This window comes from Eleutherodactylus coqui, chromosome 8, assembly GCF_035609145.1.
Source record: "Eleutherodactylus coqui strain aEleCoq1 chromosome 8, aEleCoq1.hap1, whole genome shotgun sequence".
Classification (NCBI taxonomy): Eukaryota; Metazoa; Chordata; class Amphibia; order Anura; family Eleutherodactylidae; genus Eleutherodactylus; species Eleutherodactylus coqui.
This window is the reverse complement of record NC_089844.1, coordinates 55,370,710-55,386,621: the sequence shown is the minus strand read 5'-3', so window position 1 is coordinate 55,386,621 and position 15,912 is coordinate 55,370,710. Positions and strand designations below refer to the sequence as shown.

Here is a 15,912-nt window from a genome sequence, read left to right as displayed (position 1 = left end):
ATAGCATGGTGCAGATACCAGGACATGGGCTGTTACACGAGAAGAGCTGGAAATGACCATGGAAGGGCACCAACCCGGAACCAATATATTAAATAATTGTTTACTTTTTCCATCTAGCCCAGACTGTCATGATGACTTCTCCCAGCTACTATCAAACGTGTTTTTCCAGAATTTGACATATTTGGCTCCATCCTTTTTCAACACATTCCCTAAGTTTTCCACATCTCTACGCAATCTTCCTATTTATAGTGCCCCAGATAGTAATAATGCCACCCGTACTGCCTGTCACAATAACATTATCCCCTCTTTTATCCCCCCTTTAAGCTCCACACAGTAAGTACTGCTTTTAGTGACTTACACACAGTAAAAGTGCTTCCCTGTCCCACTGGTTAGTGATAATGCCTCCCCATGCCCCCACTCAGTAATATTGTAATAATGCCTTCTTAAGTCCCTGCTCACTATATATCCCTCTTTATGCCCCCACTCAGTATTTATATCTTCCTGCAACCCGTATTTATACCCCCTTGCCCCACACTCAGTGTTTATAACCCCTTGCCCTGCTCAGTAGTTATACCCCCTTTCCCCTGCTCAATATTTATACCCCCTTGCCACCCACTTAATATTTACAACCCCCATTGCTCCTGCTCAGTGTATTTGGCATAGTGGTTATGCTGTGCAATAAAACGCACATTATACTCACCTCTCATCTTTGCAGCTCCACTGTTCCTGCTAGTCTGTTTCCTTCATCACTTCCCAGCAGTCGGTTACATGATGGCACGTGACATCTGCAACCAATCCCCAGCCTCAGCCATAGGAGGCAGGGAAATGGTCACAGTGATCAGATGCATCTGAGAATGTGACTGGCTGCTGGGAAGTGAGGAGCGAACAGTGGAGTCGTAAGGGTCAGAGGTGAGTAAAATGTGCTTTTGTATGTCCCAGCATAACCATTATGCCAAAAATACTGAGCAGGGCCAAGGGGCCTCTGGCTGCCTATTTGGACCCAGCAGCCCAGACCTCCCTAAGATGCAAGCCCCACAGCAGCTGCTGTAGCTGCTATGACAGTAGTTACACCACTGATCAGGACTGATATCTGCTCCTTTGTGGGAGGAATAACTGGAGGAGTACTGCCAGATCCCTATAAAGTGACCTCCAGCGGGATACTGGTCTGCATGCTCTGACCAAAGTGTCAGAAACAGACTCCATGAGGGTGACGTGAGGGCCTTATGTCCGGTATTGGGACCTGTGCTCACAGCCCAGCATTGTGCAACTTGATTGGCCTTCAAAATAAAACACCATTATTGATAGGCCCGTTATTGGTAGCCTGTTCTCTTCACAGATAAGAGCAGGTTCACACTGAACACATGTGATAGACCTGAAAACGTCTGCAGACGCCATGGAGAATGTTTTGCCGGCTGTTCCCTTAATTGTTTGAGCAGTGTACATAAAAGTCCATGCAATGTACTTGTAATACTTGAAAGCGTTGAGTTCTCATTGGTTGAAGTTGCGAACACTTCTTCCCCTTGTGTTTTGGGTCATAGTCTTGCTGTAAATAAATCTTTCTTTAGATAATGGTTCTCTTGCAGACTGCAGCAGATGGTCCTCCTGTATTCTTCTGCATGAAGCTACATTCACTCTGCATCTTAAAGTCTTAGCTTACCATACGAGCAGGAAATGTATATGTGCATATGTGAAATGTATCCATAGGTCACCATTCACCTGACAGAGAACATAAAAGTGTCCTATCGGTCTTTGTCTGGCTGGTATACATCAGTGGTCTTTTTTGTTGTATGAAGGCATTTGCTAAAAAAAAATACATAAAATGTGGTATTGCATGCCCTTACTGTGACTTATATGAAAAAGTTTCTACCCGAGCATCACACTTCAGTCCCCTCAGCTACTAAAGCCTAATGTATTCGGTCTCTTGGTTGCCTACTTCACTTGTGCTTTTTTGGCTTTAATAGATTTATAAATATGCAATTTTTAACAGATTGTAAAGATTAACTTACAGGGAACCGCTCATATTGAATATGGTGCCTGGTTGGCAGATTTCATGGTATAGATGGGGAGAAGCTGAGCAGACTTGAATACTTTCCCACAACACTATATATATTATAACTTATGATTTATTGATTTAAGCCTCTGTTTATTCTGGGTTTAGGAGTCCATTGGGTGGTCCAATCAATGATTTACAGCTATCTCTATATGAACAATCACACAGGAAAGACTGTGAATCACTGAATACAGTAGTACCACCTCCTGGGCTTTTTAACCCAGAGTGAGCAGAGGGTTAATCAATAAATTACAAGTTTGCGTTTATACCCACTGGCGATAGACTTTCCTGTGATGCGAGAGTGAGTGAAAACGCATGATGATGAAACCAATGATTTTCAATGGTTTCATCCTCATTTGCGATGTCTTCACTCAAGCCTCACAGCGCTGAGAAAAATCTGTGATATCGCCCATTGTTTTCAATGGTGCCAGCGTCAGCAGCGTCGGCCCTATTGAAATCAATAGGAGAAGATCGCGAAGCAGGCTAGGAATCACCCATAGAGAGGAGAGAGAGTGGGTGGAGCAACAGGGGATCTCTTACATATCTCCCCATATTTGCTGAGATAGGGGGCGGGACAAGGGGGCTTTCCTAGGGCTTCCCCATGAGGGGGCGGGCTTGAGAGGGGACAGGGCTAGAGGGCTTATTATAGTGATCCCTCTCTAGTCAAGTGAGGGGGCGGGGCTAACAGGCTGATCCTGCTATCACTTGGCTAGAGAGGGATCACTATGATAACCCCTCTAACCCCGCCCCTCTCAAGCCATGCCCCTTGCTCTCAGAGGAAGCCCTGGGAAAGCCCCAACCCCTATCTCTCCAAATATGGGGAGATATGTAAGAGATTCCCTATTGCTCCGCCCCCCTCTCTCCTCTCTATCGGGGATTCCTAGCCTTCTTCGCGATCTTCTCCTATTGATTTCAATAGGGCCGGTGCTGCTGCCACCGGCCTTATTGAAAACAATGGGCGATATCTCAGATTTTTCTTAGAGCTGCGAGGTTTGAGTGAAGACATCGCAAATGAGAATGAAACCATTGGAAATCAACAATTGGTTTTATAATCATGCATTTTCACACATTCTCACATCACAGGAAAGTCTATCGCTAGTGGGTAAGAGCCCTTATACTGAATATTTACCCATTACATTATATAACACTCTAATCAGCTTCTCCTGCTCTATATCTTACAGCAAGCAGGTAGGACTGCAGGTACAATGTGACATGTTCCCAATCCCAAACAAAAATCCAATGATGTAGAAATGATCTTGTATCCATCCTCTGACTGATCATTTTTAATATCCTTGTCAAAGCGTTGTTTGTAGTGCTGTATTTATGGTCTTGTTTTTCCTAAGGAAGAGACATATTAGCAATTGGTCCTGGTTAGAGATGAGCGAGCGTACTCGTTTAGGGCGATTTCGCAATCGAGCATCACTTTTTTCGAATAACTGACTACTTGAGCGAAAAGATTCGGGGGGCGCGGGGGTAAGCGGGGGGTTGCAGAGGGGAGTGGTGGGGGGCGAAGAGAGCTCCCCCCTGTTCCCCACTGCTACCCCTCCGCTCCACCACGCCGCCCACCGCCCCCGGAATCTTTTTGCTCGAGTAGTCAGTTACTCGAAAAAAGCGATGCTCGATTGCGAAATTGCCCTAAACGAGTACGTTCACTCCTCTCTAGTCCTGGTCCTTCCAAATACAATATTAACTTACACTGCATTTGATTTAAACACCTTGACTTATGATGAAATATGTGGCCTCTAAACAAATTGGCTATTCCGTTGGCTTTGATGACTTGTGCTATAATAATAGGAAAGGACAACCATGCATTCAATTAGTTTCTGCAAGCATCCTACTTGCTTTCCTTATTGCCCAACCATACGGTTGACTCTTTCTGCTGGCATCGACAATGCTAACCCCTCTTTATGCCACAGTTTTGAGAGCGGTACCGTAATTTGCATATTACCACCCTACACACTTCAACTTGATACCACACTAGTTACTGTAACTGAACACAGTAGCCTCTTGGTGTTTTCCCATTTCTATAAGTGATGAACATATTATTTTCCCTTATTGTATGATGTTATAGCTGCGGTACAGGATGTAGGTTCTCTGCGAAATAATTATTTCCTTTCTGTTTTGTCTTTCTGTCTCACAGCAATGCAGATAATTTAAATGTTCACCCTGATCTGTCTCGCAGCGATGAGCAAATGCAAGGTGCAGGATTAGGCCGTAAAGATTTCTGGCGTAAGGTGTTCAAATCACAGAGTGCCGCAAGTGACACTAGTAGTCAGTCAGAACCAGACACCTCCGAATGTACCACAGCTCATTCCGGTAATACCAATGAGAAGCGTTCAAGATCCAGGTCCCGTCGGATATCGCTACGCAAAAAGCTAAAACTTCCTCTAGGTTGGTGATAACGCATGATCTCCGTAAAGAACATGTTAATGCCAATAAAATTACATGTTTAATCCAAAAATAATGGCAAATTGCGATAATCACTCTTCAACTGTACTTTACTTCCAATTACTAGTCTTGTGGTTCTCATTTACTGTCACAGGCAATTGGTTGAAACGGTCGTCCCTCTCTGGGCTCACGGATGGTGTGGAAGATCTACTGGACATCAGCTCTGTGGACCGTTTGTCATTCATCAGACAGAGCTCTAAGGTAATTTCTTTTAATGAATGCTTGTGAGTCAGGAATTAAATGTGTTGTATCATAAATTCCGTACTTGGTAAATGATTGGTATGATTACTGTATATTCCAACTTTCTGCCACTACATAGTATGCTAGGCTGAAAAAAGACAAATGTCCATCCAGTTCAGCCTTTTTCCGAACCCCCCCCCCCCCCCCTTGTTGATCCAGAAAAAGCAAAAACAACCCGGTGAGGTATATTAAAATGAATTGGTTGTAATAATTTTGATTAAAGACGAATGTAGTGTATTTTTTCTTACTAATTACATATATGTTAAAGAATATACTGACTTGGGGATTAGTGTTAGGTTGACCCCCATAACCAGTACAGATCCAGAGTATTTTGGACCTTAACTCCGTAATGCTGCAGGATGTACAGTTACGTCCTGCACGTTCGGGGTATGTATGGAGGGAGAATGCGGGGTGCTCTCGCTCCATACATTGCGGCTGCCTGCTGTTTCTTATAGCCAGCACTCACCTGCAATAGCTCTAATAAGCTGTGCCGCTTAGCTGAGTTGTTAACCCTTTAAATGTTGCTGTCAATCCTAAATCCCCCGACCAATATTCGGGCGTCCCATATGGTCCCCCTGCAATGAGACTGGGGGTTGCCGTGCAGGTGTAATGGGAGCCATGGGCCTTTTAAGGGCCCCAGGGCTGTCATAGCAGACTGCCTATCAAGCCGTGCCTATTGCATAGCTTGATAGAATGCCTGTCAGACCACAGTATAATCCAATGCTATCGCATTATATTATACTGCAGGAGCGATCAAAGCATCGCATGTTCTTGTCCCCTCTGGGGACTAAAAAACTAACTAAAAATAAGTTTTTAATAAAGTTTTACTAACCATTAAAAAAAATAAAAAGGAATAAAAGTTTTAAAAAAAACCTTTTGCCATAGTTTTCATAAAAGAATTTAAATCATAAAACAAAAAACACATATTTGGTATTGCTGCGTCCGTAAAAGTCCGATCTATCAAAGTAATGCATGATTTACCCTGAACATCGTCAGAAAAAAAAAATAAAGAATGCAGAATTGCGCTTTTTTTTGTCACCTAGTCTCCAAGAAAAATGTAATAAAAAGCCATCAAAAAGTCGTATGTATTTAAAAAATTAAAAAATTAAATATCTAAAAAAAAGTAGTACAGCAAAAGTAGTACAGCAAAAAAACGATATAAGTTTTGTATCGAAGTAATCATACTGACCCATAGAATAAAGTTATGTCATTTTTGTTGCTATGTGTACGCGGTAGAAACAAGATGCACTCAAGGATGGCGGAATTTCATTTTTTTTCTATTTCACTCCACTTAGAGTTTTTAAAAAGTTTTTCAGTACATTATACGGCACATTAAATAGTAACATTAAAAATTACAACTCCTTTTGCAAAAAACAAGTCCTCAGACAGTGCGGCGATGGATAAATAAAAGAGTTATGATTTTTTTAAAAGGGGGGAGGAAAAACCAAAAATGTAAAAAAAGTGCCATGTCCTTAAGGGGTTAAGGATCAGACACAGTTTAGGGCTCATTCACGCCAGTATTAGGACTCCGTTAGAGCTTTGTCTCCCTTTTCCACTTTTGGAGCAGTAAAACAGAATTAATATGGAAATAAGCCTTTGGCCGCCTGCAGACGGACGAGTTGGATCCCGCTGCAAGAGTGTGGGTCTCACCCTCTCCCGCGGCTCCGGCTCTCTGATGTTCCGGCTGCGGGCCAGCCAGCACATGTGCAGAGCAGAGCTAGGGCCCGGGAGTGACATTTCTGTGAGGGCCTCTGCAAGACCTGCACAGAAATAGAGCATGCCGCGATTTGTTTTCCACGTGTGATTTCAAAATCGCAGCCATCTGCCTAGGATTGCGTTTTTTAATGCAATCCTATGGCAGCTTCAATGGGCGGAAATTTTGCGGGAAATCCCGCCATGGAATTTCCACCCGTGTGCAGGGGGCCTTTTTCAGTTATTTTTTCCTCGTTGATTTCAATGCGTTTTCGAAAAAGGAAAGCTTTCTGCTTGCTTCCATTCCATTAGGTTTCTATTTTTTCTTTACAGAGCAAATAGTATTGTAGACTGTGCTATTTGTATAAAAAATGGAAACATAATGGAGGGGAAGATGATTGAAAGCGTGTTTTTTTTCAAACCCAGTGAAATCAATGGCGGGAAAAAATGGGAAATGCCTATTTTTTATTTTAATTTTGAGAGAGGCAGAAAGCTCTAACGCGTTACCATGAACGAGCTTTTAGCCATTTTTAGTACACGCTTATTTAATGGCTGAACATTTATTATTTTATTTTATTTTTATTTATTTATTATTTTATTTAATTTTATTTTTTGTGCTATTTTTTTGAACAATGCAGGTTTCTTTTATTACCATTATTATATCAGTAATTTTTAGCCTTATAGTTTTAAAAAATATGTGCTTATTTTACATTTCTAGCAAATAGTTATACCATTAATCTTAAAAAAAACATTTTTAATTTATGTTTATCATTATTGACCATAAATTTTGATGTAGGGCTAGCGATGTAACAGCAATTGGCGTGGGGCAATTTTTGGAGGGTTACATATTTTACATTAGTTTTTTAAGGTTTTTAGTATGTCCCTCAAAAGACCATTTGAGGACTTATCATTTTATTTTAGTTGTTTTTACACTATATTGTTGTAGTCCAGGGGTGTCAAATTCATTTTAACAGAGGGCCAAATCAGCCTGATGGTTACATTCAAAGAACCGACTGTAATTGTAAGGCTGCCTGTCCACGGCCGATTGTTCATTGCGTTACCCACGACGATAATCCAGACGCGAGTAACGCAGTGAACGCTTTCCATGGCGTTGGTATGGAAAGCGCAGCTGCAGTATCTACGAGTGGAGAATCATAGCGATCCTCCGCTCACGGGATCTGGATCGCGGCATGTCACGATTTGCCGCGATTCTCATCGGTAAGTGTTTCTGTCAGATAGGCTCACCACAAAGAACTGACAGCTTAGTGACCCCCACAGTGGCCTCAGCAGTAATAGTGACCCCCTACAGAGGCCTCAGCAGTAATAATGACCCCCACAGAGGCCTCAGCAGTAATGATGACCCTCACAGAGGCCTCAGCAGTAATGATGATCCTCACAGAGGGCTCAGCAGTAATAATGACCCCCACAGAGGCCTCAGCAGTAATAATGACCCCCACAGAGGCCTCAGCAGTAATAATGACCCCCACAGAGGCCTCAGCAGTAATGATGACCCTCACAGAGGCCTCAGCAGTAATGATGACCCTCACAGAGGCCTCAGCAGTAATAATGACCCCCACAGAGGCCTCAGCAGTAATAATGATGCCCACAGAGGCCTCAGCAGTAATAATGACCCCCACAGAGACCTCTGCAGTAATAGTGACCCTACAGCAGCCCAAGTAGTAATAGTAACCCCCACAGTGGCCTCAGCAGTAATAGTGACCCCCATAGATGCATCAGCAGTAATAGTGACCCCCACAGATGCATCAGCAGTAATAGTGACCCCCAAAGTGACCTCAACAGTAATAGTAACACCCACAGAGACCTACACAGTAATAGTGACCCCCCCCCTACAGCGGCCTCAGCAGTAATAGTGACCCCCATAGCATCCCCAGTAGTAATAGTGACCCCCACTGCGGCCTCAGCAGAAATAGTGACCCCCACAGAGACCTCCGCAGTAAAAGTGCCCATCACAGTAGCCCCAGTAGTAACACTATTACTACTGGGGCTGATATAGGGGACATTATTAATAATAGTATCCCCTATATCAGCCCCAGTAATATTAGCGCCCCCTGAAATCCATATACTTACCCCCTCCTTCTCCTTGTGGACGTGCCGCTGCTCATCTGCTCGCTGTTACTGGCACTGTCAGTGTGCACGTCTGGACGCCTCCTTCCTTCTGCTCTCGCGGAACCAGGGGAGGGGGGAGGAGGATCGCGGGTGCACACCGATGTCACAGTGTGCGTCTGTGATCTGCGCCACTGAGTGACAACCGGCAGGGGAGTCGGATGGTATTCACTGCTGTGGTGACCGGCCACTGGCATGTGATGCCGGCCATGCTTGCGGGCCACATTGAACAAGGTGGCGGGCCGGATTCGGCCCGCAGGCCTCGTGTTTGACACCTGTGTTGTAGTCTGTCTGGGGTTGCACAGTTTAAGTAACACATGTCTAGGACTGTGCCAGTTCTTGTTAGTTCTTCAGAATGTTGTCTGAGAAGATATATCCGTAGATTATTTTCCAAGCAAACTTCAATCAGAATCTATTAGAAACTGATATTTTATGACCAAAAAATTTGGTATCATGTTTGAATTCTAATAAGAGTGAATCCCCAAAAATGGATTTATTGATCACCCCCACTATGTCCCAATGCAGCGCTGCATCTGTAATGTTGATTAATTTTAATCACATGTTAATTAGAGATGAGCGAACGTACTCGGTAAAGCACTACTCGTCCGAGTAATGTGCTTTATCCGAGTACCTCCCCGCTCGTCCTGAAAGATTCGGGGAGCGCCGCTGCTGACAGGTGAGTTGGGGCGGGGAGCAGGGGAGAGCGGGCGGGAGAGAAGGAGAGAGAGATCTCCCCTCCTTTCCTCCCCGCTCTCCCCTGCAGCTCCCCGCTCCGCGGCGCTCCCCGAATCTTTCAGGACGAGCGGGGAGGTACTCGGATAAAGCACATTACTCAGACGAGTAGTGCTTTACCGAGTACGTTCGCTCATCTCTAATGTTAATCAATCTGAGGAATGTGAATTGGTATTTTAGAAGAAATGAGGATGGTTGGGCAGTTATGCATTCAGTCATACCAAACAATGTGTCACAAAGAACTACGGTGTATCATGTAAAAGAAACCGACTTTTGGTTTGGGGATGGGGGCTGACATGATTTGTCTTATTTTCATTTAATTACTAGAATGCCTTCTGAACCTGTCTCCTCCTTCTCATTTGCATAGAATGCCGCTGGCAATAGGAAGAGCTTGCCAGCACAGGAGATGGGGGAGACAGATAAAAAGGTAAATGGCTTATAATAAATAGCTGGCACAATATACAAGTGCATATAACATTATTTGTAGAGACTAACTTAAATACAAAATGCTGTAATAAATGATACAATTCAGTGCCTTCAAACTGACATTGTTCTACAGCATTTGTACTTCTAACATGTTTTATGTATTGCATGAATGTACTTCCATGCAACTGTTGTGCAAGTCATATATAAAAATAAAGATGTGCGCAATGTACATGTAAGTCACACACAACTTTGTCAACTGTTTAATGTTGAAGCTATTAGGCTGGGTTCACAAGGGACGGAATTGCCGCAGAATTTCGATGCGGAATGTCTCACTGCAATCCCAGTATTAGCCAGCAAAGTGGACGAGATTTAGCAAAAATCCGCAAGCCGCACAAAAGCTGACATGTGGTGTCAAAAACTAAGACTCAGCATGTCAATTCTTTTTTCATTTCCACAGCGGCCACTCTCCTCTCTACGGTTAGTGATGGCCGCAGTGGAAATGCAGGCAGCAAAGCCATTTCAAAACCTGCGGCCACGGGTTTTGAAGCTGCGCTTATCCTGTGGAAATCTCGTGTTTTTTCGGTGTGGTCATTCCACGAGATTTCCGCAGGATTTCCGCCCCGTGTGACCCCAGCCTTAGTATTGCAATATACTGCAATTTCCCTAATAATTGGCATATCAGCTGATGTTGTGACTTCCTGCTCTGTTAGAGGCAGGAAGAGCTATTCCAATCAGCGTCAGACCTCTGATCTGATCACACAGTTGAGGCAGAAACCTTAACACGCTGAAATACTGGTATGTTGAAAAATAAAACCTAATGATTTCCATGCAGTAAATGATAAGGGGTGATTTTTTTTTTTAATTTTACAGATTGGACCTTTTCTGTTTATAATGCCTTTAACTCATCTGGTTAATTATTAGGTTATTTTTAAAATGCCAGTTGCATGCTGTTCAAGGCTAAAATAGCAGTTTGAGTACATTAATACACACCAGTGGTCTCACATGTCCATAATACAGCCACGTGTCATTTTAGCATCTATAGTATGGCTACAAGACTTGGATTCCTTGCAGCCATAACATAGACACTGGAATGCAGCTATATTTAGGCCTAATTCTCATGAGCATTTTATCGCAGCTATTTCGCCGCGCTCAAGTGCCGCCCGAAAACCGCTACCATGTGAAACATTGGATTCCAATGCATTCATTCACATGGGCGATTTTATGGTAAGTGAAAAATCGTTTTCGGCTGCCGATTTTTCTTGCAGTGTCAAAAGATAGGTCATGATGACCTATCTTTTGACGAAAAACGCTGGAAGCTCCAATACATTTCTATGGGAGCTGAAAAGAAGTGAGGAGCAGGGAATTTACCTGCGTCCAACGCTGGGAAAAGAAGAGAGCTGGCCCTACTTTAGCTAATAGAAGCCATTCTTCATAGCAATGGAATTCGCCACTGCAATTTTTTTACACAATACGTTAGTGTGAATGGATGAGAAAATGCTAAATGATGTTGGAATGAGATTGTTGCTGTTTTTCACTATTGCGATTTTCGACCATGTGTGGCCAGCGTGAAATCACACACGCTCATGTGAATAAGGCCTGAGGCCTACAGCTATGTAAAGCCAGCCATAGACCTCATTCACACGATTGCATTATTGTGGCTATTTTGCCGCGATAAAACGTAAGCCAAAAATTTCGACTATCTGAAGCATTGGATTCCAATGCATTCATTCAGATGGCCGCTTTTTAGCCGCGTCAAAACATCCTGGTGATGTTTTGATGCGGCCGGAAAAGATAGGTCCTGTCCTATCTTTTGCCGCGATCAGTGGGAGACTCCCATAGGCTTCTATGGGAGCTGCTGGCAAAGGAATGGGGAGGAAGTTTAGCAGTGGCTGGCACTGCTAAACTATGTCAGGTGGCCAAAAGTCACGGGCAGTCGAAAGTCGCAATGGTCATGTAAATGTGGCCAAAAATCGCAATACTGACGGCGCGATCTAATTCTAAACTCAATTAGCATTTTTTTCATTTATTCACATAAGCATATCGCGCTAAAAAAAAATCGCTGCAGCACGGAATTCCATCGATTGGGAGAATGTCTTCTATTAGCTTTAAATAGCTAAATTGGGGTAAGCTGTCTTCGGTGTTGGACACAGGTAAACTCCCTCCCTCTCCCTTTTTTTTTTTCAGCTCCCATAGAAATCAATGGGAGCCTCCAGCATTTTTCATCAAAAGATAGGTCATGACCTATTTTTTAACGCTGCAAGGAAAATCGGCAGCTGAACACGGTCGCCTATGTAAATAAATTCATTGGAATCTAATGCGCTACACGGTAGCGATTTTTGGACGAAGTTTTATTGCAGCTGAATAGCTGCAATAAAACGTTTGTGTGAATGAGGCTTTAGACTACATATCACCTGGGCTATTTCATAGCTTAGTGACCAGAACATCATTTTCCCCTTTTTGCAATCTGGTCAGCTTCGTGATTGTTAGCTTTTTTTTGCTCTTAACTCAGTATGTAAAAAAGTGCATAAGGGAAAAAACATTTTGTGAACTAAGGCCGCCTGCACACGGGCGGATTGTTGAATGCCACCTCGGGATTCTGCAGCCAATTCAACCCATAGCATGCTATTGCAAAACGTGATTTCCTGCCCATGAGCAGAAATCTATTGCGATTTTCCGCTTGCGGGGGAGAAATCACAGCATGCTGCGATTTTTTGCGGGCTATGCACGGCCGGCTTCCATTGAAGTCAATGGAAGCGGTCCATCCCGCGACCTTACTGCAATTATCACTGCAGAATGGTCGCAACAGCCGCATCATCGCCATAGCGACAGCGACTCGCCTGTGTGCAAACGGCCTAAATACCCTCAAAAACACACTGACAATGTCCTAATAGGTAACAACCATATTGAACAATTAGATGTAATTACGCAAATTTATTGATACGTGCTTGTTTTTTTGTGTTGTATACTGTCTGTTAATTGTTTGATATGTACTCCTTTGTAGAACACACATAAACTTTAAGCACTTTAACTGTTATTTCTCTGTTCACATGATCATACAGAAATTCTCATATTTCTCATTGATGAAGGTGAAATTTACAAGTGCTGTAAAGTTGTCAGAAGCTGGCCCAGGACCAGGGATGGATGGCGGGCGAGATGAAGAAGAGAATTTTTTCAAGCGTCTTGGTAAATGGCGCTCAAGCAGAAGGAATACATCCAGGCTTCATCACACAGAAGAAAAAGATGGTTAGATATCAGGGTTCTCTTTTTCTGTTCCTTTGCAATTATTTTACCTTCTCTCATTGATTTTTAACACTTTTGCTGCTGAGGTGACTTGCAATGGATTCACGGACAGTTCACTGCAACCTCCTTCTTTAGCAAAACATAACCCATATCAATTCCTACTTTTCATAATATTTCTATCCGATTCAACAGTGACTTATCCATTACACTCTTTTCTTCATTTTCATTTCCTTCTTTTGTACAACTCTTCATAAACTTAAAAAAAAAAAATTTAAATAAACCAGATGCTTCGTTTGAAAAAGCATCCCTATTAATCTCCGTATAGTGTAGGTGGTCATTTTGTCGACTGGTTTATCAAGTCATGAGAAATTAGTGACATCCCTGATATACTACGCTGCTGTCACGTCTGCTTCATACGTGCTACAACTGTAAACCAAAAAAAATAACTCTGGCACTGTTCACATCACAGTACCAGGAAATCAAGTTATATGTGGTAATGAAAACAAAAGAGGAGAACTTTCCCTACTGGGCTCTAGATGATGACAGTCCCTACCTAATAGTGAATGACCCGCCCTGATAAGGATGCATCCACCCTCCTTCCCTGGCCACTCACTAACCCTGCAACCTATATTAAATGATTACCACTGAACAAATAAACAAACTCCACAAAATAAACCATGGTACTAATCTTATGAGTTGCTGGTAGAATCACAGAACCCTGATCCAGCAATGTTCACCTACACCAGCAGAAGGAGACTGCATAAATTGAACAGCACAGAACCAAGGAAAGGTGAAAATTAAAACTCTTCCCTAACATACCTCAGATGTACTCCAAGAGCAAAACACACCCATGACAACTGCCACCAGTGACAAATGGAAAGGAATCCAAAACAACTAGCAAAGTCAAACTCAAACCTACACAACAGCTGTTGTCTCTAATTCCAAGTAAAGAGCTAACCATACTGGCTTTTCTTCCACCATTTTCACATACGGATTTCAGAAGTGTTTCCCGGCCTGACCACAGGTTTCCGGACCCGAACTCAGAGCATTATATATATATATATATATATATATATGTATATATATATATATATACATATATATATATATATATATATATATATATATATATATACATACATAGATATGCATACATATGATGCTTCAAGTTCATGTCTGGAGACTAGAGATGAGCGAGCGTACTCGGAAAAGCACTACTCGCTCGAGTAAATTGCTTTATCCGAGTATCACTGTGCTCGTCCCTGAAGATTCGGGTGCCGGCACAGAGCGGGGAGCTGCAGGGAAGAGCGGGGAGGAACGGAGGGGAGATCTTTCTCTCCCTCTCTCCCGCCCGCTCTCCCCTGCGCCCCGCTGCGACTCACCTGTCAGCCGCAGCGGCACCCGAATCTTCAGGGACGAGCACAGCGATACTCGGATAAAGCAAATTACTCGAGCGAGTAGTGCTTATCCAAGTACGCTCGCTCATCTCTACTGGAGACCCATCGTCATGCTGGGACACACTTTGAAAGTCTTTACATAATCTGTGCCAAAATCCACACCAAATTCCACTCACAGTATACATCTCGTTTATTTGCACTGAGCTCTTGACAATGTCGATTCTTTCACAGTGGAATTCAAATCTGCATTGCGGAAAAAAGGAAGGGATTTGTCACTTCTTGACAGCAATTCTGCACACAGATTTGCCTATTGAAGCAGGCAAAAACCGCATGCAGATCCGTGGACATGCATTTGCAAAGCAGAGGCAGAAATTTGCGGCTCATCTACAAATTTCTGCCAATGTTTTTAGAGGTGGAATCCATACAGAAAATCCACGTTGGATTCTGCCATCTCAACATATCCTTACAGTACCAGCCACATGGTCCTTAACAATGCCAGCCACTTCCCTCAAAATTATGCCAGTCAAATCCCACACATAGACTGCCTGACAAGCAGTAGGGACAAGTATTTGTGTCTACCTCTTGTTCACGTAACCACCAATGTTGCAACAACAGCACTTAAGTGAGCAGTGTATATCCTGACCGAGGTGAAGGTTTGGGTCTACACAGCCTTAGATTTAGGGCATAGACATCTTAAGCCTTCCCACTTAACATTGAGTGAACTGAAACAGTTGAACCCTGTTTCGGGTCAAACTCCGCTGAAAGTTTCAGTCGGTGCGTATCTGAACTTCAGGCAGTTTGTCTCCATTGAAACAACTTAAATGATAAACATCTTCTTCTTCCCCTTCCTCTTCTTTCCCTTCATTTTCCTCTGTTTCATTAACTTTGTCTTTAAAACTACTCAAAAGTACTTTGATACACTGCCGGGTGACCTAAGAGTTTTGTACAGGGCCGTTTCAAGGGTATTGGTGAAGTTCTGGTTTGGTTCAACCGTATTTGGACTGAACCAAACTTTTTGACAAAATTTGGGAAATTGGCAGAACTTAACTTTAGAAAGGTTTGCTCATCACTATTCCCACTTGCATACCACTATGTCTATATGTACATTTATTACTCTTCAAAAATGACTGCCTCCACTGTGAATTAGTAAGTGAAAAGAATAAAACCGTTAAAGAGAAGATTAAAAAGCGCAATTGGATTTTACTTAAGAGCATGCAGCATTCATCACATAACCCCTTCCATCTCACAGCATGCTTTCTTTGCACCAAACCTCACTTTTTTATCAAAAATTTGGAGTCCATGTTCCCAAAACTACATTAATAAATCAATCTCATATGCTACGGGCTCACAATTCATACGACTCTTTTTAAGTTTTTTTATATTTTCTAGAAGTATATTTTTGTTAATACTTCAAAACATTTAATGAGATGAAAATCCCACCCAGATACCTTGTTTCAATTATCTATTTTCTTCTGTGTTTGCATGATCAGCATTTGCATAACCATTTCCAAATAAGACACTGTCCTTTTTGCATCAGCACTATTAAGGTTTAATTGAAATGTA

The 15,912-nt window shown here is 42.7% G+C and overlaps 1 protein-coding gene across 3 annotated transcripts in view; it reads left to right on the top strand.

The window, feature by feature from the left end:
• UNC80 (unc-80 homolog, NALCN channel complex subunit) overlaps positions 1 to 15,912 on the top strand; it is a 207,461-nt gene that overhangs the window by 43,011 nt on the left and 148,538 nt on the right. For all 3 annotated transcript variants that reach the window (XM_066575641.1, XM_066575640.1, XM_066575639.1), the window contains 3 exons: positions 4,233 to 4,441; positions 4,593 to 4,699; positions 12,799 to 12,895. In XM_066575641.1, coding sequence (XP_066431738.1) covers positions 4,233 to 4,441; positions 4,593 to 4,699; positions 12,799 to 12,895 — 413 coding nt within the window. The remainder of the gene's footprint in view (positions 1 to 4,232; positions 4,442 to 4,592; positions 4,700 to 12,798; positions 12,896 to 15,912) is intronic.